The 25047-nt window shown below is 26.6% G+C and overlaps 3 protein-coding genes across 8 annotated transcripts in view; 2 read left to right on the top strand and 1 right to left on the bottom strand.

The window, feature by feature from the left end:
* LOC126906674 (uncharacterized) overlaps positions 1-8598 on the top strand; it is a 52258-nt gene extending 43660 nt beyond the window's left edge. For 4 of the 5 annotated variants that reach the window (XM_050687387.1, XM_050687386.1, XM_050687384.1 and 1 more), the window contains 13 exons: positions 2636-2788; positions 3047-3231; positions 3289-3408; positions 3464-3596; positions 3734-3801; positions 3887-4056; positions 4112-4247; positions 4687-4764; positions 4834-4899; positions 4960-5052; positions 6393-6696; positions 8040-8222; positions 8297-8598. In XM_050687387.1, the coding sequence (XP_050543344.1) occupies positions 2636-2788; positions 3047-3231; positions 3289-3408; positions 3464-3596; positions 3734-3801; positions 3887-4056; positions 4112-4247; positions 4687-4764; positions 4834-4899; positions 4960-5052; positions 6393-6696; positions 8040-8222; positions 8297-8460 (1853 nt within the window). In that variant the 3' untranslated portion in view covers positions 8461-8598. The remainder of the gene's footprint in view (positions 1-2635; positions 2789-3046; positions 3232-3288; positions 3409-3463; positions 3597-3733; positions 3802-3886; positions 4057-4111; positions 4248-4686; positions 4765-4833; positions 4900-4959; positions 5053-6392; positions 6697-8039; positions 8223-8296) is intronic. The other variant, XM_050687388.1, reaches the window with a different exon arrangement.
* A 2165-nt stretch (positions 8599-10763) lies between these two features.
* Positions 10764-12426, bottom strand: LOC126906771 (uncharacterized). The gene is made up of 2 exons (XM_050687608.1): positions 11428-12426; positions 10764-11365 (listed from the first exon to the last, which is right to left on the bottom strand). Exons 1-2 carry the CDS (start codon positions 12320-12322, stop codon positions 11295-11297), a joined length of 966 nt encoding a protein of 321 aa, XP_050543565.1. The 5' UTR covers positions 12323-12426; the 3' UTR covers positions 10764-11294.
* A 6483-nt stretch (positions 12427-18909) lies between these two features.
* LOC126907683 (zinc finger MYM-type protein 1-like) lies at positions 18910-21424 on the top strand. Of its 2 annotated transcripts, none has more exons than XR_007704591.1 (2): positions 18910-20573; positions 20819-21424. XR_007704591.1 is itself a non-coding variant. In XM_050689144.1 (2 exons), the coding sequence occupies exon 2, from the start codon at positions 19647-19649 to the stop codon at positions 20331-20333; it is 687 nt and encodes a 228-aa protein (XP_050545101.1). In that variant the 5' UTR covers positions 18910-19100; positions 19193-19646; the 3' UTR covers positions 20334-20795. The 2 variants fall into 2 exon arrangements, 1 of the variants encoding a protein (XP_050545101.1); XM_050689144.1 differs by lacking the exon at positions 20819-21424 and having other exon boundaries at positions 18910-19100; positions 19193-20795.
* The last annotated feature ends 3623 nt before the right edge of the window (positions 21425-25047 follow it).

Genomic DNA, 25047 nt, shown 5'->3' with positions numbered 1-25047 from the left:
GAACGAGGTAATTTTTTTCAATTTTTAGGGGTAATGTCTCCAACTAGATACGATTTGTGATCTTTTGACTTATTTTTGAAAGAAATCGGTCCAGTGAGAGCTGAGAAAAAATGGCAACAGAAAAAAAAAAAAAAAAAAAAACACATTATAGTAAAATTAATACCTTCTCTGCTTCGTATCGAAGCTAAAATTCAATAACTAGATTATGATAAAAAAATCTCCTGTATAACCTATATTAGAGGTTATCAAGTGATTTTTTCAATAAAAGTTTAAATACAAAAAAAAAAACCTTACGTAAAGACAAATGTTTTGATATATTATTTTTAATAATTTATTGCATTTTTTACACGTGATATATTGATAACACAATAATAATTAAACAGCTTATTTTTTTATACTTTGTGACTCTAAAAATTTCAACACTTCATTACAACCTTTTCAAATGTTTATACTGACTTGAATATAAATTACTTAAGTTGAATTTTATAGAATTGAACTAGTATTAGTTGAAATAAATCATAAAATTAAAAAAATAGGTTTTTCTAAAACTTTGTTAAAAATTTTAAAAATGTAGTTTTTTTAATGAATGAATAATAAAATTTTAAAAATTTTATAAAATAAAATAAAATGAAATGCTATAAAAGTGCATTATAACTTTTATATATATATGTATTAAAAATCTTGGGATAAAGTTGATTTATTGTTTTTGTTTTTCATCTTTTGTTCTAATATTGTTGTAATCTTCAACTAATTTTACGCTTCTTTCTGCAACATCGTTTGTAACTTTTAATTTATTAACGGTGTTCAATCCTTCTATATAGTCGTCGTTATGTTCCTAAAATATGATCTATGTTTAGAAAATCCATACTTATATTAAAACGTTTAAAATAGTTGTTTGATTTAGTAGTAATGAAGTCTTCTATATTACATTTATTATTGTTTTAATATCTTGAGATTGTAAAAAATATTTTTTTGTTCCTTCAAATTTAGTATTTGTTTTCAATGCTCTTACCATTTTTATTTTATGGTGCTAAATACCATAAATGGTTACAAAACTTTTTTACTGTTACATAAGTTACAAAACTTATGTTTTCATCGATATCTGTACATAAAAAAAGGCTTTTTAAGAAACATAGTTTAAAAAATGGAGCTTTTATAGCGTTTGTTGCGTTTATCCACGCTATAATATATACTTTTGATAGACATATATATATATATATATATATATATCGAAAACCGTTTAACTACTGTTTTGTTATTTTTAATTGGCCTTGAAGACGAAAATTTTTAAAAATATATAGATTTGGCCATCCACATAGCACGACGAAAAGCTCAAGGGGTTCTAAATGATATGCTATGAGGAGGAACTCCACTTAAAAATATAATTGCGAGCTCTAAAAGTTAACGACAATCTTCTCTTAATTTTCGTTCGCTTATTTTTTTTTTTTGCGAAATCTTTTGTACCATCTATTGATCTATTTAATTTCTTACAAATAACTTTATTGGATATTCCAACTTTAAATTTATTTTTGTTAATTTTATTCCAAACTAACTGAAAAATGTTGAAAAGAACAACATTGAGACCAGTTGATTTTTGAATTTTATTTTCAAAAACACATTTTAATACGTTGATGGACAGTTAATGACATGGTACTTTACAAACACTGGTTTTATGAAATGCATGGGGTCAAAACAACTTGCTCCTTCATAAGAAATCATTGAAAATATTACTGCTATATCAGTAATGACATTTTTAGAATAGTTAAGAATAATTTTAGAATAGTCAAATTTTAATATTACTGCTATAACAGTAATATATGATTTTGTCCATCAACGTGTTAAAATTAATTAAAAAATATTATTTCTACATGGCATGTAAAGAATTTTTTTATTTAACTCTTGTTTTAAAAGTATATAAGTACAATTTAGACGTCCATTATTAGAACAATCATTTTTACTTGTACTTCTTAAATAACCTTTTTGCTATTGGTTATTTAAATATAATTTAGTTTCTTCATAGTCAATTGTATACAAAGCATCTGTGTGTGCTATATCGCATAGACAAAACATTTTGTCGATAAATTTTTGTTTTTTAGTAATTTGTGTCAAATTTCTTCGTTTTCTCGATTTATTCAATGATTTTCATTCTTTATACAAACCTTTTACTTGAGTAATACTATGCTGATTTTTTTTTATTAGAATTTTTTTTTTAGTCTAAAATACTTCTTTTTCTTTTATGACTAATGTAGCACTACTACGAATTTTTAAATTTACTTCTCTTAAATTATAAAATAGAACTTTCAATACTAGACTATTTGTGGGCAAATCAATGCAACAAATTAGTTTTCATAATTACCAATTATTTAATTATTATTATATTATAATCAACACCAAGCGGCTTTTATACAATTAACAGACAATAAAAAATTGGACTACAGATAACAACTTAATAGACACATAACTTTTACTAACTTAATTATTAGAGAAAAAAAGACATGGTATATCGTAGCTAAAGAAATAACATAAAAATATTCAATATATCAGTTGTTGATTGATATGTCAAAACATTGTGGTTACTTTGTATAATATATAAATACGTTTAAAATTTTATTTAGTATAATATTTCATATTACAGAATCTCCTGAAGCAATGCAACTGTTAAGCAAAGGTGATATTGTGTATATATCATCATTTGATGATCTACAAAATCTTAGTGTTAGACGCATTAACAATGGAACAGATAAATTTAAGTCATTTTTAGAAAAATTTTCTTCTTCCTGCGCCTTAGGTAACATAGAACATGCTCAGTAAATTTTTTAGTTTTTTAAAATATATTATATTAAGTTAATTAAAATTTTTTTTTTAATAATGTAATTAGTTCATTAAATGTGGCAAAACTTTTCCCTGATATTAAGGTAAATTAATGCATAGCTAGTGTAAAACATAATACATAATATATATAATATGAGTAATTAAATTGATTATTGAGGAAATAATTTATTTAAATTATTTTTGATTAAACTATGTTTTTATCAATTATTTTTAGAAAATCCAATTAATAGAACTCCAATAATTGGTGAAATAATTGCAGCTAAAAAAAATTGTAATAAATACTGTAGAGCAGAAATTATTGAAGCAGTAGATCATGAAAACTATAATGTTTGTTTCATTGACTATGGAACTAGAGGCATTGTTAATATTAAAAATATTGTACAACTATCTAATAATCAAGTAGACATAATTGTATCTTATGTGTATAAAGCTGGTAAGTAATTAAAATTGTTATAGTTAAAGAATTGTGCTACTTCCTTGTACTTAGTCAACTTGAAAGGATTACCATCTGGACCATTAAACTCAGCAGTTCAATTTTTCATAAATACAATAAGTAAAAATGAAAGATTTATAATTGTGAGTTTATATACTATAGATTCTTGATTAGTTTTTTAATAATATTTATTTTAAGGATTCTATTACTGATCAAAATAAAGTTGTACTTATATCAGTCAATACAAAAGAAAATTTGAATGACAAAATTAAAGTTCTTATGGGTAGTAGAAAAACAATCAATAATGGTATTAAGGAAGTATATATCCCAGGTTATTTCATAAATAATTTATTTTTAATAAGTTAATTTTGTTTTTTTTAATCCTAGACTTGAATAAGATCTTTGATAACTGTATTTATTTTATTATATAAGAAATAAGTATCTTTATATTAACAACTGTTTTTTTAGAATCTGCTGCCAATTTTGATAAGTCAATTATAAAATACTATAAAATACCTCTAGACATTCCATCACAGGTTCAAATTTTTATATTGATTTTTATTTTTTCATAAATCTAAATAGAAAATTATGTAGATATTTCTAATTAAATTTTTTGTATAGGTGTGGATAGCACAAAAAATATCTGCGTCAGTTTTTTTTGTGTATACAGCTGAAAGTCGTCTTGAGCTAAGGCACTTAGAATCCATTATGTTTGAAGATAGCACTAAATTTCAGCCAGTTAAGTTGATTAAACAATTTATGCCATGTGCTATATATTTTGCTCATAACTGGTAAATAAAGATGCAAACATTTTATGTTAATCAAATTGATACCAAGTATTTATAGGTATCGAGGAGAAATATATGAAGTTATTAATGAAACGACAGCAAGAGTTAAACTTATTGATCTTGGAAATTTTGAAGTTATTCGTTGTATTAAAGAAATTTTTAGCTTATTGCCAAAATACCAAGGAAAATCAATGGTATTCTAAAAATTATGTTAATTTTAATAAATTATGAAATAAATATTATTTTTATTATTAATTGTGACTTAAGAAATAGTTGTTATGATTATGTTTAATTTTATTTATGTTAAAATTCTCTTAAAAACAATGGATGTGTTAGAAATAATGTAAGAACGTACATAGCTTAGTGTAGTGGAATCAAATCTCAGTGTCTATGCATCGTAGCACGAGTAGGCTGAGTTTCTTTTTATTATTTGTGTTCTTAAGATTTTGTATTTTATAAAATAATGAGACTATTTGGCTAAAATTAAATAAAAACAAAATTTACTTATTATTATAAAATTTTAAAATTAAACTAAAGTCATTATAATCCAACCATTTTGAAAGTACTCAGTAATTTATTTATAATTATATTTAACTTTTTTTGTTTTACAAGAATTTAACAATACTTTTATAGCTTATCAAAATAAATATACAACCAATACCAGAAGAAATTTTGTATGCTAATTGTTATAAAGTTATAGGAAAGAAATTTGTAAGAATTTTTATTAATTGCATAAACCATCAATCTCATCTAATCTTTTATTTTTTATTTTTTATTTAGTTGGAAGATAGTACTATAGTTAAATTAATAGAACCTAATGTTATGAATCATTCATATGGTGATTTAGTGAGTATTAAATATTGCATTGCAAATAAATAAAATAAATAAATGTTTGTAATATTATAGGAAAATGTTGGACTACCATCATTTAGTTCTACTCCAATTCCTGATGATATGAATGGGTTTGATTTTAATAAAGATAATCTCGATCAAAATGTGGTATAAATCAAAACATAATTTTATCTTATTAACATTATATAAATTACAGCATTGAAAAAATGTCATTATACATAATTTTTACCTATTTCATATTTTTTAAACATGAGTTTTATTGAGGTTGTTGACAATTCTTTCAAAGAGGAATGTTTTCTTATATATACCAGGTCATCATTTGAGTACAATACTTTGCATGGGGTCATTTTTTTATCATACCCACTCAATTACTTACAGAATAAAATTAATTTAAACATTTTTTTTATTGGCTACATTTAGTTACATATTATTCAATTATTAGCTATGCAATACTTTTTAAGTTCATACCTTACATCTTATAAGAGATTAATTTAAATAAATAATAATTCAAGAATGAAATGTAACTAAAGGTAAACAAAAAAAATATTTAAAAATAATTTTATTCTGTAAGAATAAAATAGATAGTTATTTTTTAAAGTAAACTCTGGCACATTTAAACATGTTTGTCATAGAGTAAAAACTGGTTAGATGTAATCGAGTATCAAATTATAGGTAACAACATTATTTATATCTCTACATGGACGAATTTTGATAAAAAAAATTTTTGTGAGGTTATAAGTTTTAAAAAAGGTAAAATTTTTATTTTTTCAATTTAGGTATACTAAATCTCACTGACAACTCTATAACTTTTAATACAATTATTAATTTGTTAAAAAAAAATTTTAAATAATTATTTTCTTTTTAGACTATGTTGAAAGCATGATTTTTTATTTAAAAATAGCCATTTTTTGGCTCTTTTTACATAAACTTTTAATGACTTTTGAAAATTTTTTGCAAGAAAACGATTAAAAAATGGCTATTTTTAAATTATAATGTATAATTAATTGTAAAAATTATAATTCTTATTTGTGAGAAATAATAAAAATAATAGTCGAAGAAAGCAATAATAATTTAAAAAATAATTAAAATTAAATGATAATAGGATCAATATTTATTGAATATGTTATATCAGTGCAATTTTCTTATATATTAAATCACTTCATCAAAAATCTTGAGATGTAGATAATGTTATGATATTCAATTAGATGTATTAATCATCATTCTACAACTTTCCAATCTGCAAAAATTTATACACTTGAACCATATTTTAATGTGATCTAAAATTTACTTTAGTGTTCTCCAATATAAAAATAACTTAACTGTTAAATCTTTAATGATAGTGACTTTTGTAATACCCTTTTAATGTGTAAAATAAAAATTGTTTGCTGATGATCTCATCAACATATTTTTTTTATTGTCTAGACATCATCCAGTTCTGTTAGATTTGTAATAAATTGTAGACATTTATAAAAGCTGATCTATTTTAGAATAATGGTAATGTGTCTAAAATACAACCAGAAATTATAACAAATAAATTGTTGTCAAATAATCAAAATTCACTGAATCAATCCTCACAAAAGTTTGTAATCAAAGATGTACAACATGCTAGGTGGCCAAAAGGATCAAAAAAAAACTTAACCTTTTTGTGTCAAAGTAAAGATTATTTAGTTATGAGAGACCATCTTGTAGATGATGCTGTAACTGATTTAGAAACTAAAATTCAAGAGTATTGTTTGGAAAATATTGATATGTATTCTCCAGCATTAGAAGAACTCTGTATTGCTAAGTATAGTAAGTTTAGTATCAACTATAATTTTAAGTATAACCAATTATTAATTATTATATAATTAATAATTTATCATATATAAATATATTTTACAGTTTGTATCGTTGTATAAACTCAATTTTTTGTATTGTATACTCCATCAGTTCTACATACCAACTCTATGTGTTAAAATACTTCAAAACTCAATAAGTATTCACTCAAAAGTTGTTAAAAGAATCAAAAAAGGAACGAGCATATAAGAGGGAGTATAGGTGTAGCGTCAATCGGGGATAAGATGAGAGAAAATAGACTTAGATGGTTTGGTCATGTTATGAGGAGAGAAGAATCGGAAACCGTAAGAACAGTTATAGAAATTAATGTTGAAGGAAGAAGAGATAGAGGAAGACTAAAAAAGAGATGGAGGGATGCTATTGAATGCGATTTGAGGACAGTTGATGTGATGCGTAGATGATGTGGGAGATTGTGTCAAGTGGAAGTTTAGGATAAGGGTGGCCGACCCCAAGTAGTTGGGATTAAGGTGAGGAGAAAGAAGAAGAAAGAATTATGAATCAATAAACAATAATTTTTTACTATTTTTATTGTTAAAAATTAATAATAATTTTTACAGTCAAGGAATGTAAAAATTGTTTTTAAAAAATTATAGTAAATTTGTAATTGTATCAAAGGATATAAGAGTTATCAGTTAGATCTATGTCACTCTGTATGTTTATTTAAAAGTCCAGAGCAAATTAAATTGGGAAATATGATGAATGAATAGTATACTAATACTTAGTTATTGGGTAATTTTTCAAAATCCTGTATTTTTTAACACGCTTATATTAGTTTCACACGTATGTTTGTTTATTGTAAGTTTGTTTGTAATTCTCCACTCGCCACGTGTTATTATTCTCGTGTATCCTAATGTAATGGCCTTAAGATTAGACTCTCGTAACGCATTCACCCCACCCTGCTCACCACACGACGAGAACATTATTCCTGTATAGTTTTATTTTTGGTTTTCGTAACCGTACATGCGTGCGTATCATCAATGTTAATATTATATTTCTAAATCAAAGAACTACTAATTAGGAATAATGAAGGAAATAAGAGTTCATTTTGCTTTTAGAATAATTCACCTTTTTTTTAAAATTAAACACTACAGATTTGCATTGAAGCGTGTCTTATGATTGTAATTTTAATCACTGTCAGATATCTTCTATACTGGATCCAACTATGCCACGTCCACACAATGTCGCGACCCTACTGTGCTACCTTTTTTTTCTTGTCATTTGCCTTTTCAATGATTTGAATTGAAAATAACTCAATATTGTTAATTTCATTAAATAAGATTATTTTATTTTCTCAATAGGTGATGATTTATGGTATAGAGCACTGTGTGTCAAAAAACCTGATATGTTTAACAAAAATAATAATTACACAGTCTATTTTCTGGATTGGGGAATAGAATACTCTGTCATACCTGAAGATTTGAGAGAAATGCCAAAGAATTTTATTTATTTACCTGCATCTGCAATCAAATGCTTTGTTAAAGGTAATATTTGAATTAATTTTAACGATAGATTAACTTCTTAAATCAATTAAAATAATACTTCTTTTATTTCTGAGACTTAGATGTCAGTGTTACAAGATGGAGTGTTAATACAATTAAGGCTGTTGGAAAACTTATGTTAAGTGTACTCAACTGTCACATTATTGAGAAAATATCAAACGATTGTTATTTAATTGATTGTGAAACTATTGTTAACTTAGTTAATGAGGCTGAAAAATAAAAGTTTACATATATACAGAGAAATGTTAAAATATAGTATTAAAAATAATTAAAATGTCTTTTCTTTTGTTTAAATAAATTGTATATTTTTAATGTGATTATTTTTAAGTTTATAAATAAATTTTTTTGAACTGTTGTACTTTATTTTCTGAACTATTTATCATTTTGATGATGTATTTATTTATTTACATAAAAAATTGTATAAATCTTTATATTTTTTGTAATTTCTTATCAAAATACATTGTATTTATAGGTAAGAATGAAATAAAGACTAGATTTTCTTTTTTATACCAATTTGCTGACATAATAATTTATATCTTAAAATAATGTGGGGGGAGGTTTCTTACAAAACAATTTTTCCAGGCTCTTCATTTTTTTATATAAAAAAATTAAATTTTTTATGCTTATTTCATTTGCGAGCCACAACTCTTCTAACCGCTAGAACCTGGCCTGCTAAAAAAATAAATCTATTTATTTAAAAAATCAAAATTGTATATTGCTTATATATTTAATATGCTTCAAAATTATAAAATATAAAAACTAAAAATAATAAATGGTAATGATCATTTTGACATTCAACACTTCATGTTACAGAATATTTGTGATAATTCAAACTAAACTTCTTAATTAAAAACTAAGCATGTTTTCTTACGACAGAAATACTAGAACAAAATTTTTTTTTAGGTTCGATGAAAAGCATAATAATTATTGATTTTCTGTGTTCATTTCATTGGCGATAGTTTTCCAAAATTTTAGACAGGAATTACATACCCGAGATTTCCCAAGTACGTTCTACTTTTAGTTTCGATGCGAAGCAGAGAAGGTATTAATTTTATTATGATGTGTTTTTGTATTTTTTTTTTTGTGTCTTTGAACGCTCAATCTCAGTTCTCACCGAACCGATATCTTTCAACGATATGTCAAAAGATCACAAATCGTATCTAGTCGAAGACATTACCCTCAAAAATTGAAAAAATTTCTCTCGTTCACCGTAAATGGGGAATTCCTCCAAAAAATTACAAATTTAAAAATCGCTAATTTTCGATATATTTTCAATTTTTTTTTGCTTAAAACTGTCCTAACTTTTTTAAAAATGACCTAATTAATATATATTTTTTTTATAGATACCTTAGGTATTTACCTATTGACACAGCCCGCGTCGCTTCGTTATACACGATGCCCCGCGACTCGTGCCACCTTTATCAGCCGTCGCCCTATTTTATGAGTATTTAACTGACCAACATCGCTTGTTATACGCTACGGTGCAAAGTCCAGCAAATGCCGCACGGCCGACGACCACCCGCCACAAATGGTGCGAGAGTCTTCCTCCCGTTGTGAAAGCGACAATGTCGACCAACCGATCCGCACCCGCGCACCGTCGCCTACAAAGTTCTCGAATTTTTATTTTAAATTTATATTGCTACAACTTGGAAAAATGTATGGATCAATATTATTATTTTTTTATATGCCCATTTTTCATCTGATACGCTTTTTTTTTAAATCGGATCATACCCCTTTATTCAAGGGGGGTCAAAAATTTAAACACGCGTATTGAAACTAGGACATTTTCAATTTAATTTTTGATAGTGTTCGAGAAATAGTGACACTTTTATATGTATCTTAAATTAAAACTTTGGTAATATACTTTAATTTGAAAAAAAAAAATTGATCTCTGGATTTGTCTTCAAGGTGACAACGACTACCGTCATTCAAAAATATGCTATTTTTGTATTAAAATTCTGGGTTTTGTATTCTATTTTAATTTAAAATACCTGACAAGGGGAGAATACTGATTTTCATTAATATTATATAGATTAAATTGATATAGTGTAGAAAGTTAAACTAATTAATATTTTTTTGCTTTTTGTTTAATTTGAGAAAAATAGCTTTGAAATTTGAACTAGCTTAAACTGTCATTTTTTTCAGATAACGGAAGTAACGTACGGTTGTCAAGTCAGTAAACCTAGTTTTTATCGCGCTCGGGGTACAAGGTTCCAACCCGCGTATGGCAAGGAATTTTTTGCATTTTTTGCATTTTTTTCTTAATTCTTTTTATGTTAAAATAAATTTTCAACACCTTTGATTTTTATCTCATTTAGAGTCAATAACATCAATAAAGATCAAGGATCCCATCACTGTAGTCACCCCTCGCGAGAAGAAATTTCTTATTCATATAAAAATTATTTTACTATATTTTAGGTTTTAGCTTCAATGCAAAACTATGAAGGTTTTTTTTATTTTCTTTGCTCTAACATTACCTACTTTTTTCAACGATACGTCAAATGATTACAATTAGTTGAAGATATTACCCTCAAAAATTGAAAACAAAATTCTAATCTATCAATTAAACAGTTAATTATCCCACGTTCTCAATACAGACAATTCAAATCATTCATTTTTAATGTTTTCAAAGTATTTATTGACGAATTCAGTTTGATATGATAGGTTACAACTACAAAATTAAATCATTTTACTTTGTAATTCCATAATATATTTACTATATTTGTGTGTGCTATTACTAGATTATAATATTCAAATTTTTTTGGCAACATGTTGGTATATAAATAATTTCTAAAAAAAATGATTATTTTTTCTCCTGAATTAACAATTAATTTTTACAAATATAATCAAATTTTATAATACGCTCAATTGAATAAATGTTTTTGACAACTTTGTTTTGATTAATTCTTTTAGTTAAAGTAAATCATTAAAATTAATTAACTTCTGAATATTTCAATTGTAGAATCTTTTTAAACACCAAAAGTTAGTAGGAAATGATTACTATTATTTCTATTTCAGTAATCTATTACGATATAAATGCAAAAAAATATTGAGCTACTCTGATAAATCTATTTCTATTGTCTCTGAAAGTTCTTCATCTGTTGCTCTAAATTCCATTTCTTGATCTAAAAAAATTTATATAAGACTATGAATGATGTTTTAATTAATATTTTTTTATTTTACATACCTAGTTCAATTAGCTCCTTTGGTTTTGGGACAAACGTTTCTTCAGTTATTGAATCATATTTAAATCCCAGTTGGAAATATTTTTCTATAATTTCTGTCTTGATATAATTTTTAATTTTCCTTGTTAAGAATTTGAAAAATATTAATTTTATGCCTTGGTCAATAATAACTTTATATTCTTGATTCCATTCATTCCATAAATAATTCGTATCATAAGGTTCAAATGTACAATAGTATAACATTTCCTTTTTTATATTTTTAATGAATGTAAGAAAAAAATTAAACACAGTAACTAATATCCAAGAGTATGTAGATATATCGTCACGTGATAGAGATGTTTCCATTATGAATTTATGAAGAATATTTGCTATTGTCCCTAATAAAGGACTCATTATGTAGTAATTTTTTTTATTCCTTATAAAAGTAATCCATGGTTTGTAATGTAATAAATCTAAAGCGTCCATTGCATTTTTCATCAATGTTGCTGTTGGAACAATAAAAGTGGCTATTAAGTCTATGAGTTCTTCGGTATAAATGCATCCATTTAAGAAATCGTGTTCTCCAAGAATTTTTTCATAACAAATGGTTATCATGTTGATAATAATTGAAAAAAGATTATTCATAACTTTAGCATATGTACATCCAAGATATATAGTCAAGGCTCGTATCTTTTGTATACAGTTAGACTGATTTGTAGGTATTTCAATTAGACTTTTAAGATCATATTTTTTTTTCAAATATTTTATAGAGTACACATCGTTCAAATTTTTCCATCCCGGATGATTTAGTAATTTATCTAATTGTAATATTTTTATTTTTGTAGCATTGTGTGTTTTAATATATAAAATCACATAAAATAATAAAAAAATTATCTTGACAATTTTTAATGAAAACATTTAAAAAATAATTATAAATGATGGATTCAAAATTTTTTGAACAAAATATAATTTGAAGTCTCAAAAGACACGTACTCATTCTGTTCTGCATTTAGAAATGATAAAGCTAAAATTTATAAAATATCTGTGATATTATTATAATTTTCTTTAAATAGAATTGTTGCCACATAGATTTTACATTACGTCACATAAAAATTGCGCTACAACTCAATTATATTGTTGAAAAGTTAGAGCTTGGGTTAATTATTATAATAAAGAAGTTTGATATATTACTAGCATAATAATGTTTTTTATTTACTTTAAGGATATCATACATAAAAAAGCTGAATAATACTAATGTCACTTGTCATTATTAGTTTTGAAAATGTTTCAGAAATTTTTTGATCTTTATACATATGTTTAATTATTACCTATATGTAAAAACCTATATGTTAATTTCTAATGCTTATAAAATGAAAAAAAAAATTTTGTCCCGACACTTTATCTTCTGCATGTAAACGGCTGCCATAGTTAAAAAAAAGCTAATTTTGTGTTAAAATTTTCGATTTTAAATTTTCAACTTAAAAATGCTATAACTTTTCGAAAAATGTAAGTATCACATAAATTTTTTTTTTCTAAATACATTATAAGTACATATTCTAATTGAAATACTTTTTATTAAAATTGGACAATTTCCCCTAATATAGGGGTCGTTCAAAACTTGAAACATTGTATAAAAAATAAAACTTTTTCAACTTAACTTTTGAAAATGTTCCTGAAATACTGCGTCCTTTAAACATATACTAAATTAAAGTTTATTTTATGTACAGTAAAATGAAAAAAAAAATTTGTCCCGACACATTGTCTTCTATGTGCAAATGGCTGTCGAAATTTAAAAAAAAAATTTAATGTTTGCGATAAAAATCACCTTGTATCGGGATGTTTTTTATACTTAAAACTGCCATAACATTTTCAAATATTAACAAATCAAAATAATATTTTTTTATATTGAAATCTTAGGTAATTTCGTTTCATTTGATATCATTTTTTTTGAAAATCTAACACTTATTCTGCTCACAAAGGGAGGTTTAAAATAGCAACTTTTTACAAAACCTAACTTTTTCAATTTAATTTTTGAAAATGTTCTGGAAATACAAAGTCCTATAAACATATACCAAATTAAAGTTTATTTTATGTACTGTAAAATGAAAAAATAAAAATGTTTCCCGACGACTTTTCTTGTATGCGCAAATGGCTACAGTATTCAAAAATATGCTATTTTTGTATTAAAATTCTGGGTTTTGTATTTTATTTTATTTTAAAATATCTTATTAGGGGAATACACTGATTTTCATGAATATTATATAATTGAATTGACATAGAATAAAGTTCATAAGACTTAAGTTCATAAGACATTAGAAATTAAACTTATTAATTTTTTTTTACTTTTTTAAAGTCGAAAAAGTAATTTTTAAATTTGAGTTAGCTTAAATAGCCAATTTTTTAGCTTCGATGCGAATTTTTTATATGTAAATACTAATTTTTAATAATATTAAAACTTAGAAGTGATAGAAAAAATCTAATTGCAGATTTGATAACATCGCGAAAAGTTGATTTAGAATGGTATGTTTTTGTTACTGATGAAAGTTCCTTGTAGTTCAGTGCATTTATTTATAGTAACAAACAGTTTTTATTGAAATTTATTGTATCAAGCCCTTTAAATTTTTATACACGTAAAAATAAAGCAAAATACAACTTCTTTATTATTTTTATAATTTCTCCGTTTAAATTACAATATTAAATTATTGAATATCAATTTCATACTAAATTTAATAATTATAATTAGTATTTATTCATATATTATATTTTAAAATTAAAGAACTACTAATTAGGTTATAATCAAAGAAATAAGAGTTGATGATGCTTTTGGAATAATCCATCAATTTCTCTAAATGAAACACTATCTACAGATTTGCATCGAAGCGTTTCTTATGATAGTGATTTTAATCACTGTCAGATATCATCTATACTTGTCCCATCTATGCCTCATCCGCACTGAGCTACCGTTTTTTTTCTCATTACACATGCTTATATTTAAGGTCAAACGCTATATTCATATAGTAGAGGAGTAAATATCGCCATTGTAACGACCTCCCTTAAAAAAAAATTTTTATATGTATAAAAAACCCAGCAGAGTGGGATCGTGGTACAGTGAGGATGTGGTATTGTTGGGTCCATTATAGATGATATCTGACAGTGATTAAAATCACTATCATAAAAAACGCTTCGATGAAAATCTGTAGATAGTTTTTAATTTTAAGAAATTGGTTAATTATTCTAAAAGCAAAATTAACTCCTATTACTATCAATATCCCTAATTAGTAGTTGATTTATAAGTGTAAATAAATATATTTATAAATATTTATATAGCAATTAAATATAGTATGAAATGGATATTTAATAATTTAGTATTGTAATTTTTACGGAGAACTTATAAAAAATTATAAAGTAGTTATTACTTTTATGGCAAACGTGTATGAAAATTGAAGAGCTTGACATAATACTTTTTAGATAATAATTTGTTGTTAATTATGAATAAATGGTCTGTAAGCAATTTTCATCAGAGTCAAAAAGATACCTATATTATTCAATTTTTCGTCATAATTTCAAATCAGCAATTAAATTTTTTCTATCACCAATATTTTTTGATATTATTATTTAGTTACAAACTATAAGATGTCGTAATATGCTCAATGCTTTGCATTAAGCATCTTACAATTATCAATGAAAAATGTAAAATCTGTATTTTAAATAACTTGAAAACAAACAAATAATATATCTGTCATAACAAATACGATGTTCAACACAATTTCTTATTATTTATATATATTTGTCAATTATCAATTGTTAAATATGCTATCTCAATATAATAATCATGTAATGTATAATTAAATACAATAAACTAAAAAGATCACTAAAAGCGCTAACAACAATATTCCTGGTTTGAGGGCGCTATCATTTTACTATAAAAAGCTCTGAAATCCTTTTAGACCGGAGAGAGAGAGAGTTCGCTTTTTCCGAATTAAAATAAGAATAAAAAAGAAACAATTATCAGTCACAGCCCTGCGTTGTTGTCGCCTAACTTTTACGCGTTTTATTTATATATGAAAAGAACTTGTTTTAATTATTTATCTTTTGACGAAGTGCGAATTAAATACTTTTAATTATATATAAACATATTGAGATATTTATCAAATCATCTCGCAGAAATTTGCAAGAATAAAAGAAGTAAGTAATTTTATGTTATCCCAATTATTTGGAGTTAATAAGTTTGAGTAAAGGATGACAAAGCAATAGATCATTTGCAAGTGGGCTTTTTATTAATAATTCGGCCTGTAACAACAACGTGGTTTGCCACTTGCATAACGACTAGCTATAGTAGCAAGGGTCGCCACCACCTAGGCGAGGTGTCACACTTATCAGATATGATTACCGGACCATAGGTGGAATTTAATTTTAAGTTAATTAAAAGTATAATCTACGTTAATATGTCGTTATATGTATAAATTACTATAATACCTCATGGTTTATTAAACACAATTATGACAATCAAAGTTGTATTTGGTTGATATGTAAAACATACCGTAGCCCGTGTCTAGATTAAGGAATAGGGATAAATACACGCGAGTAATTAAGTTACTCGCGCAATAAAATAAATATTACAGTTGAAATTAATAAGGAAATTTAATTTAATTGTTAAAAAAAAAAGAAAATTAAGTTAAACATGGACAAAAATGCGAATGCATCAAAAACCATGTTTACAAATAAAGGCAATAANAAAACCATGTCTACAAATAAAGGCAATACAAATAAAATAAAATATTTAAACAAAACAAACAAATAATATTACAAACATCATGGACGGTATTGGAACACATCCGTTAATGTTAATCGGAAATTAATGAAGAACACCAGGAGCGGTCTGGACACTCGCTGCTTAGCGTTGGCTAGAAGAAAATGGAAACACGTGCTCTCCACACATAAACAAAATTAAGTTAATTTACAATAAAATAAATTGAAATAAAATATAGCTCATTACATAAATATAATATAAAAAAGAAAACGTGTAATAACCAATAAAAAGAGAGAGAAGTGAGTGAGAGAGTGAGAGTGAAGTTAGATACCGTTAGATAATATAAATAAATGAATAGAAGGGATCGTTAGATGTGTGAAGTTAGAACGAAGATATATTTAAGCGAAAGAAGAAAATAATAAATTATAAATTAAAGTGTCTTTTATTAGTTATTACTATTAATTGTAGTTAGTGTGTTAAACTACTCTTACCTGATATATCTTGACTGCAAATCTTGTTTTACGGTGTAGAGAGGAGAAGAAGGTGAATTAGATTTATTAGATGTTAAATAAATGGAAAAACAGTTTATTATATAAGCATGTATTATAATTGATAGTCATTCAAACATGAATTTACATTAAGTTAAACTATTAAATTATATTAAGAATAACGACACCAAGTCACAAAGTAAGACAGATAAAAAGGCCGCAAAGTAAAAGAGTGAAGTTGAGCACTTAAGTCTGAACGCTTGAGGTGGAAAAATAGAAGTGGCTCTTTGACGGATTGTCAAAAGCTGATCAGATCCCAGAGGGCTCTTAGGTCTGTTATAATGAATCATGGTAATAAAATTTTATTTGATGAAATACGTTATTTAATTAAAAAGAAAGATGTCCTTTACAACGCGGTACGAGAATTGATTTGTGTAAACAAACAATGATAAGTAATACGTTGTATATTGCTAATTCATACGTGCAGCTGTATGAACTCATTTATGGGTTTTACGGTAAGGACCATGCAAACAAAATTAAACTATTATACGCCTCAGCGGCGTCGACATGTCACTGGCAATCGCCAACGAGACGTCTGAATTCAACTAAGTATCAAAATAATATTACAAACGTTACCCGGTCTCCGAAGAGACCCATCCGATGGTCTGGATGCTTCGCCGAAAAGATCTGGTCGTTCGCTGTTGGTGGCTCTACTCCATCATTGAAAAATATGTCAATAAAACAACAAATGTGTGCACCCTAGCACGGTCAATAACAGATGAAGGAATAGAGAAGAGTCAACACCAATTTAACGGCAATTTCAAATCGATAACGGCCAGTCTTTTTGGAAGGGATCAATACTGATAAACAATTTGATTTTAATTATATTTCTCTTTTATCGCCTTATCTAGCGGTCAGCGGCAAAATAATGAGTGGTTGACACCGCTGTGTCAGAAAAAGGTTCTTTCGCGCGATAAAATAAATAAGTAGACATAACAAAAAATCTTAAACGGTCCACCTTCGAATTTGTGACGTTACACATTTATTAAATTAATATCTTAAAGCAGAGGTTCTCAAAGTCAAATGAATCACGGACCCCCATCTAAAGACCTACAGTTTTAAAGACCTAACCCTGATATGTGCTCGCGGACCCCTGGGGGTCCGCGGACCACACTTTGAGAAACTCTGTCTTAAAGTGTCAATTTTGACTGGTTGGTTACAGAAATTATACATAATCACGTTATATGGTATTCGTGAACTGGCTCTGTCGTTTCGTTGCCTTAAAGATGTTTTAAAAAACCTAGTGTGATTTCTACTGTATAAGTTAGGCTCTGGTATTCGTGGACTGACTCTGCCGTCTCGTTGCCGAGGTATTCGTGAACTGGCTTCGCCGTTTTGTTGCCTCTTAGCAGTAGTGATGGGAAAAAATAACAGTAACAGTGATTTATAACAGTTACTGCTTGAGTATCAATAACAAGCTGTTACTTGGAATAAATAGTAACAGTTACTGTTATTTTGTATTACGCAAGGTCATCAATATTTCACGCATAGTATTTAGTCTCATATTTGAAATTTACAACACTAGGAGCGCTAATTTCTGACATTTAATGAATCTACCTTGGTTTTACAGTAATATTATTATGTTATCACAATTATTTTTTTAGTTTTTTATGATAAATTATTACCTGTTGCTCCTCTCTTAACAGTTAAATTCTTATTTTATTTAAAATAGTTATTTTATTATTGTTTATTGTTATTGTTACTAATAGTGTTTATTATTTAAAACAATTACATCACTGATATTTTGAAAGTAACAAATAACAGTTATCAAAATTGATAACAAGTTGCCATCACTACTTAGCAGTAACGACATTGGGGGGGGGGGCATTCGCCCCATCCTTGATTTATATGGGCCGGTCAAATTTTCGGTACGTGAGGCCGCTGAAATGGCGGCTCCACTCATAGTGGGCCACTCGTCCAGGACTCATAACAGTAGATGGTTTCATTTTTAAGAAACTCAGAAACATTAGAAGAATATAAAATGAATAATGCGAATATGCAATATGAATGATATATTGATGATGTATTTGTCACGACTTTTAATTCTACCATCATACTGCTATCACATTGTTTTTATGATAACAAAAAAAGCGTAACCGTCGAAAGATTAAATTATGAAGTTGTAAACGTTTTTTGATGTTGTACAATCATGGCTATAAATAACTCTATTTATAACAAACTATTATCAAATAACAAATATAAATGTTTTGAAGTTTGACTACTTAATTATAAAATATAAGAACAATAATACAAAATGTCAAAGAGTAACAGTTTAAATAAAAGGAAAGGCGGAGCGCAAAAATTGCGAGGCAAAAAAACAGCACAACTCAAATATATAGGAAATGATTCTAAACAGAGTAAAATAAATTTTTTTATTAAATCAACTGCTTTATCAAGCGTAAGTTTAAAAATTGAAATAAATAAAATTACTATACAGCTTTTATTGTTATTAATAATTAATTTCATTGTTTGATTTGTATCAACAAAAAGATGATGACGTAATGTCAACTAAACAAAATGTTAAAGGATCATTTTTGTCATTGCCTAAAAAAGAAAGTTCATCAATTTAAGACATCGATAAATCTATATTCCCTGTAAAGAAAGAAAGTGCATTGTTTAATAATTTAGAATCAGAATTTATACATTTTTTACTCAAAGCAACTCTGTTTTTGGCAAAACAAGGATTACCTTTTAGTAGTCACAACGAGACGCATACATCAACAAATAAGGGCAATTTTATTGAACTTTTACAAATGTTTGGCAATGATAGACTCAATCATAAGATACAGTACAGGTATGGACATTATACTAGTCTTGAATATCAAAATGATTTAATTGCAACTATTGCAAAATGCACAAGACAAAAAATATTAAGGAACATTAATAAATTTGGAATTTATACAATTATGGTTGATGAGACAAAAGATAAATTAAGAAAGAACAAATGAGTTTTGTTATAAGGTTTCTGGATGACAATTTTAATATAAATGAAAAATCCATTGGCTGTTACCATATGATTAAATCTGATTCTGAAAGCTTATTTAATCAAATAATTAAAGTAATTTCAGAAAATAATTTAGATATAAACAAATGTGTAGCACAATGTTATGACGGTGCATCAGTTATGAGCGGAATGTATATAGGTGTTCAAGAACGAATACGCAGTAAAGTATCACACGCATTGTATGTCCACTGCTATGCGCACCGTCTTAATTTATGTTTAATTCAAATATTGCAAAATGTACCATTTATTGTCAATTTTTTTAATACAGTGCAAGAAATTTACAAGTTTTTGATGAATGGACAAACAAGATATGAATTATTTATTGAGGCTCAAAAAGATCACAATTTACCAGTGTTACACTTAGAACGTTTAGTAGGCACTAGGTGGGCTTACTGGTATAGGTCAATAAGTAAAATTAATTTAAGATATACAGAAATTATTGAAGTACTTTCTATACTTATTAAAGAAGGTGATCAAACAGCTAGGGCAACCGGAATTTTAAATGAAATATCTAAATTTTCTTTTATTATTATGATGTTTGGGATGAAATCTCTACTTAAGGTTACACATTGTGCTTCTACAGAACTGCAAAATTCAAATATTATTTTATCAGCAGCTATTGATTAGATAAAATGTACTAGACAAAGTTTAAGTGAAATGCGGAGCGACACATTTGGAGTGAAACAATAAGCAATTGATTGATACTAAAAATGGAATTCCTATTAATCAAAGTTCAAACAGAAAGTGTTGTTTGAATAAAAAGCTTAAAGACTTCTTTATTGAATCATCAGTAGGGAATACTTCAAATAGCACTCTGAATAATTCTACAAATGAATTAAAAGCATTATTTTATTCAGCAATTGATAGGTAAGTCCTATTATAGCTTTAATATTTTGAATGTGTTATGATTTGAAAATTGAAATAGTTGCTTACTAATATAACTAGATACCTGTTTTGCTTTTTGGTTGCACATTGACATTATTCCATATATACTATAAACAAAAAATTAATTTTTAATCTTCAGTACATAACATAATTCTTCTATATAATGTTTATCATATTTTCTAATACAATTTTAATGGTTACAATGTAATTATTTATTTATTTTATAGATTTATTAATGAACTTGATAATTGTTTTAATGACACAAATAACAATATTCTCTTAACCTGTACTTTATTTATTTCTTCAAATCCTGATTACTTTAACTTCAAAAGTTCCTATCTTCAAGCTTTTTTGAATCACTATAGTTACTTCAAAATTAATCCTATATTATTTGAATTTCTGAATTTTCTGAAAATCTGAATTTCTTATTGCCAAAAACCTACTTTCTAAAAACAAAAGTAATAGCCGTGAAGATGGCGTTCATGATCTTTCTTCCATATCAAAAAATTTCTTGGAAATTAAAAACTCTTTTCCAGAGACACTAAAAATTATTTCTATTCTCATGACTACCTGTATCAACTGCATCAAATGAACGCTTTTTTTCATCTTTAAAACGCATAAAAAATTTTTTACAACTGACAATAACTGATGAACGCTTGAGTGATTTGCTAGTGATTGCTGTTGAAGGTGATGAAGCTTCAAAAGTTGATCTACAGAAAGCTATTGATATATTCGCAAGCATGAAATCTCGAAGATAGCTTAATAGATAGATTAAGAGCTTAATAGTTTATACTTATTTTTGTTTTTGTATTTAGTGTATATCATGTTATGAACTGAATATAGTTGATAATATCTTATTATTACTTACATTATTTATTTATCTTCATTGATATATCCTATTATAGCTTGCTTGACAGCATTAGTTTTATCTTTTTTTTTTCTGAGTATATACATAGATTAAAAAGAATAATTTTATTTATTTTGTTAAGGAGATTAGAAGCGATTAATTTCTGTTTTTGTCTGACTCACATACAACATAGGAGCTTAAATGTGTGTTAGATAAAAACAAAAAATAACAACTTTCAATCCTCTTATTGGTGCTATGGTGAATATAAACATTTAATTATCCATTTAACATACATATCATTGTCAATAATGTGTTTATTCAATTATTTGAATGAGTACTTTTATTTTAACATAACATTTTTTATTTCTTGCTTGCAAATCTGTAAATTATCTATTTTTTTATACAACTACCTCCTTTTACTAATAATGAACCATCTGTACTGACTACTAAGTATAATAGGCTGTTAGTATAAAAGTACTGTTTTGTAACTAATTGTTTTGGAAAAATATTTATATTTGTAAAAAGAGGTTGGCGAGGTAGACGGTCGCCAAGGACGCAGAAATGTTAGGGGTGATTCTGAGTACGTTAAGACGTATTTTTTAAAATATTCATAAAATACTATCCAGTTTTTTTGTCGGTTGAGCAAAAAGTCTTCAAAAAAAAAAAAAAAAATACACCGTGGATGGCCGATAAAAATTTTGCCCCCCCTAAGAAAAACTGAAATGACGCCCCTGCCTCTTAGTTAGGACATTAGAAACTAACCAGACAAAAGTTTATTACACCTCGAACAGAGGTACTGCGTTTATTATTTTTATATCTACTTGTCTTGGTTTTTTTAACCCTCGAACCATACGACCCCGATAGAACCACAACATCAGGTTCTCACCTTATACAAAAACCCAAAATCCCATCACCATTATATTCTATACTTTTATTTTATTAATTTTTGTTATTTGAATTATAACAATATTAATCTTAAAAATACCATTTTTTTAATTCTCATAAAATTTTCAATTTAATGATGTCAATTTCAAACTTGCAATTAAGCTAAAAAAGTTATGGCAACATGTTCAATTTTTTTTACTATAAATTTTCACAAATCTTTATCAAACATTTTTCATTAACTTTAAAGAATCAAAAAAATAGATTAAAAATTAAATTTTGGACTGATTATTTTTAAGAATTTAAAAATCAAAGTCAGTAATTATTTGAAAATAATTTTTTTTTCTTTTAATTATTATATTATATGTAATTAGTAATAATATCAAAAATTAGAAGTGATAGAAAAAGTCTAATTTCAGATTTAAAAACGGCGTGAAAAGTTGATTTAAAAAAGTATATTTCTGATGAAAGTTTCTTGTAGTCCAGTGCATTAATTAATAGTAACAAACAGTTTTTATTGAAAAATATCGCATCAAGCCCTTTAAACTTTTATACACGTATAAGTGAACCAATATATAACTACTTTATTATTTTTATAATTTCTCTGTATAAATTATAATATTAAATTATTAAATATCAATTTCATATTAAATTTAATTACTAAAATTATTATTTATTCATATATAATAATTATAAATCAAATAACTAATCGGGATAAAATTAAGGGAATAAGAGTTATTGTTGTTTTTGAAATAATCTACCAATTTCTTAAAATTAAACACTATCTACTGATTTGCTTCAAAGCGTTTCTTATGATAGTGATTTTAATTTATGTCTATCTAACGTAATCGCTACTGACTAGTTCTTAGAAATTAGAATACGCCAATACCAATAAATCTAAAAATAATTTTCAGCAAAATAAGCTCTCGGCAAATGCCACAAACCTTATTACATATTATTGAACTATTAATATTTATTAATTTATTAACGCCAGTCGGATTTTTTGAAAACATACAGTATATAGTTTTAGTAACAGTAAAATAAATTAACAAATGTAAAAGTAATAATAAGTGTATCTCCGTACAAAGCTAAAGATTATCATTATATTCACGCATAAGCTTAATTAAGGGTGCATTTTTAGCAAAATTGGAGCTGCTTAAAGGTAAATAAAATTGACACTGAAACCTAGTATTACAGGGTACAAGAATATCAAGTTGCTCTAATAAACGTGGGGCATCAATATCTCCATTTAATAATCTATCGATAAAATATTTACCGAATTTTACACGTTTATGTTCTGACACGGTCCCGCGTCGTTCTCTATACACGGAGCCCCGCGACCCGTGACACCTTTATCAGCCCTACTACGTGCATATGGTAGTTTGACTAACACCGCGTGCGATACGCCACGGTACAAAGTCCAGCAAGTGCCGCACAGCCATCTACGACCCGCCGCAAATATACGTTAAGTAATCTCCGTGACCCCGCACGATATATATCTATCGATATTACGCCTAATCAACTCGTAGCACCTACGATTTTACCGTCGGTTTGTTATTAAATATTGAGTATATTGTATATTTTATTTTGTTCTTGTGTTGTGACTATTTTTCGGAAGAAACAATATATGGCTTCACGCCACTTTGTAATAAACTAAAACCTGTGACATTTAATTAGCGTTCTACGACGATAGTCGTAACAACTGGCTCTCCGGCAGGGAATCGAACCCCGGTCTGCCGCGTGACAGGCGGGGATACTTACCACTATACTACAGTTCTAAGGACTCAAGCTTAAGAAATCCTTTTATTGGACCTTAAACGTGGGCTAGGTGCGCTATATTAAGGGTATAACCAGGCGCGGACTGGGACCAATTTTCTTACCGGGAAACCAAGTTAAAGGGGCCCATAGGCAAAACTTTCGCGGGAAAGCTCCTGGGAGTCCACCCGATTTTTTGTACTGGTTGAGCAAAAAAAAAAAGTCTTTAATAAAATTTAGGCCAAAAATGGTGACTTAAGTAGTGTATTTTTTAGGGAATATTTTGATTAAATAGTCTAGCATCAGTATTAATGAAATTCTTTATTTTTGTTTAAAATCTTTACCATAAATTTTAAGTTAAAATAATATATATTTTTTAAGTTATACGTATTAATGTCTCCCTTTGCGCTATAAATGCTATAAACAAACTTTTAACTTAATGGCTGATTTAATCTTAATAAATTAGTGAAATTGAACAATAGTGTAATTATTTTAAATACTTTAAACTAATACAGAAGTTAAGTTTACAAAATATTCAGCAACGTATTATAAAATAATATGTAATTTTTGAAAATGTGAATCTGAATGTAAAACTACAAAATTAACAAATATATTCAGTTAATTTTTTAATAATCTAAACATTTCTAAACTTTTCTCACACATGAAATCTATTATTTCGTCATTAGTTATTTCATCTACTAATTCACGTTCGCAATTCATGATGAATATTGACTCTAAATTTGGTTGAGTTAATGTGCTTCTCAATCGCGTCTTAATCAATTTCAGTTTGGAGAATGATCTCTCACAGGTTGTTTGAGTTAAAGGAATAGTCAACAAAAATTTGTATACGTCGAAGTGTTCTTTATATTCCAAAGAATACATATTAAACTCATAAATTATGTTCGTCACGCACAATAAACACGAGTTACATTTTCTTATATTTGTACATTTTTCTTCAATGTTTTCATTTTG

The sequence above is a fragment of the Daktulosphaira vitifoliae genome, unplaced genomic scaffold (genome assembly GCF_025091365.1).
Source record: "Daktulosphaira vitifoliae isolate Bord-2020 unplaced genomic scaffold, ASM2509136v1 Scaffold_5, whole genome shotgun sequence".
In the NCBI taxonomy this organism is placed as follows: Eukaryota; Metazoa; Arthropoda; class Insecta; order Hemiptera; family Phylloxeridae; genus Daktulosphaira; species Daktulosphaira vitifoliae.
This window is presented reverse-complemented; position numbering and strand designations above follow the sequence as displayed.

Excerpts from the sequence above, each read along its gene's own strand:
- LOC126906771 (XM_050687608.1), bottom strand. The coding sequence starts at position 12,322 with ATGTTTTCATTAAAAATTGTCAAGATAATTTTTTTATTATTTTATGTG. Across the intron at positions 11,366-11,427 it reads AAAGGAGCTAATTGAACTAG|ATCAAGAAATGGAATTTAGA; the intron begins GTATGTAAAATA and ends AAATTTTTTTAG.
- LOC126907683 (XM_050689144.1), top strand. The coding sequence starts at position 19,647 with ATGAGTTTTGTTATAAGGTTTCTGGATGACAATTTTAATATAAATGAA.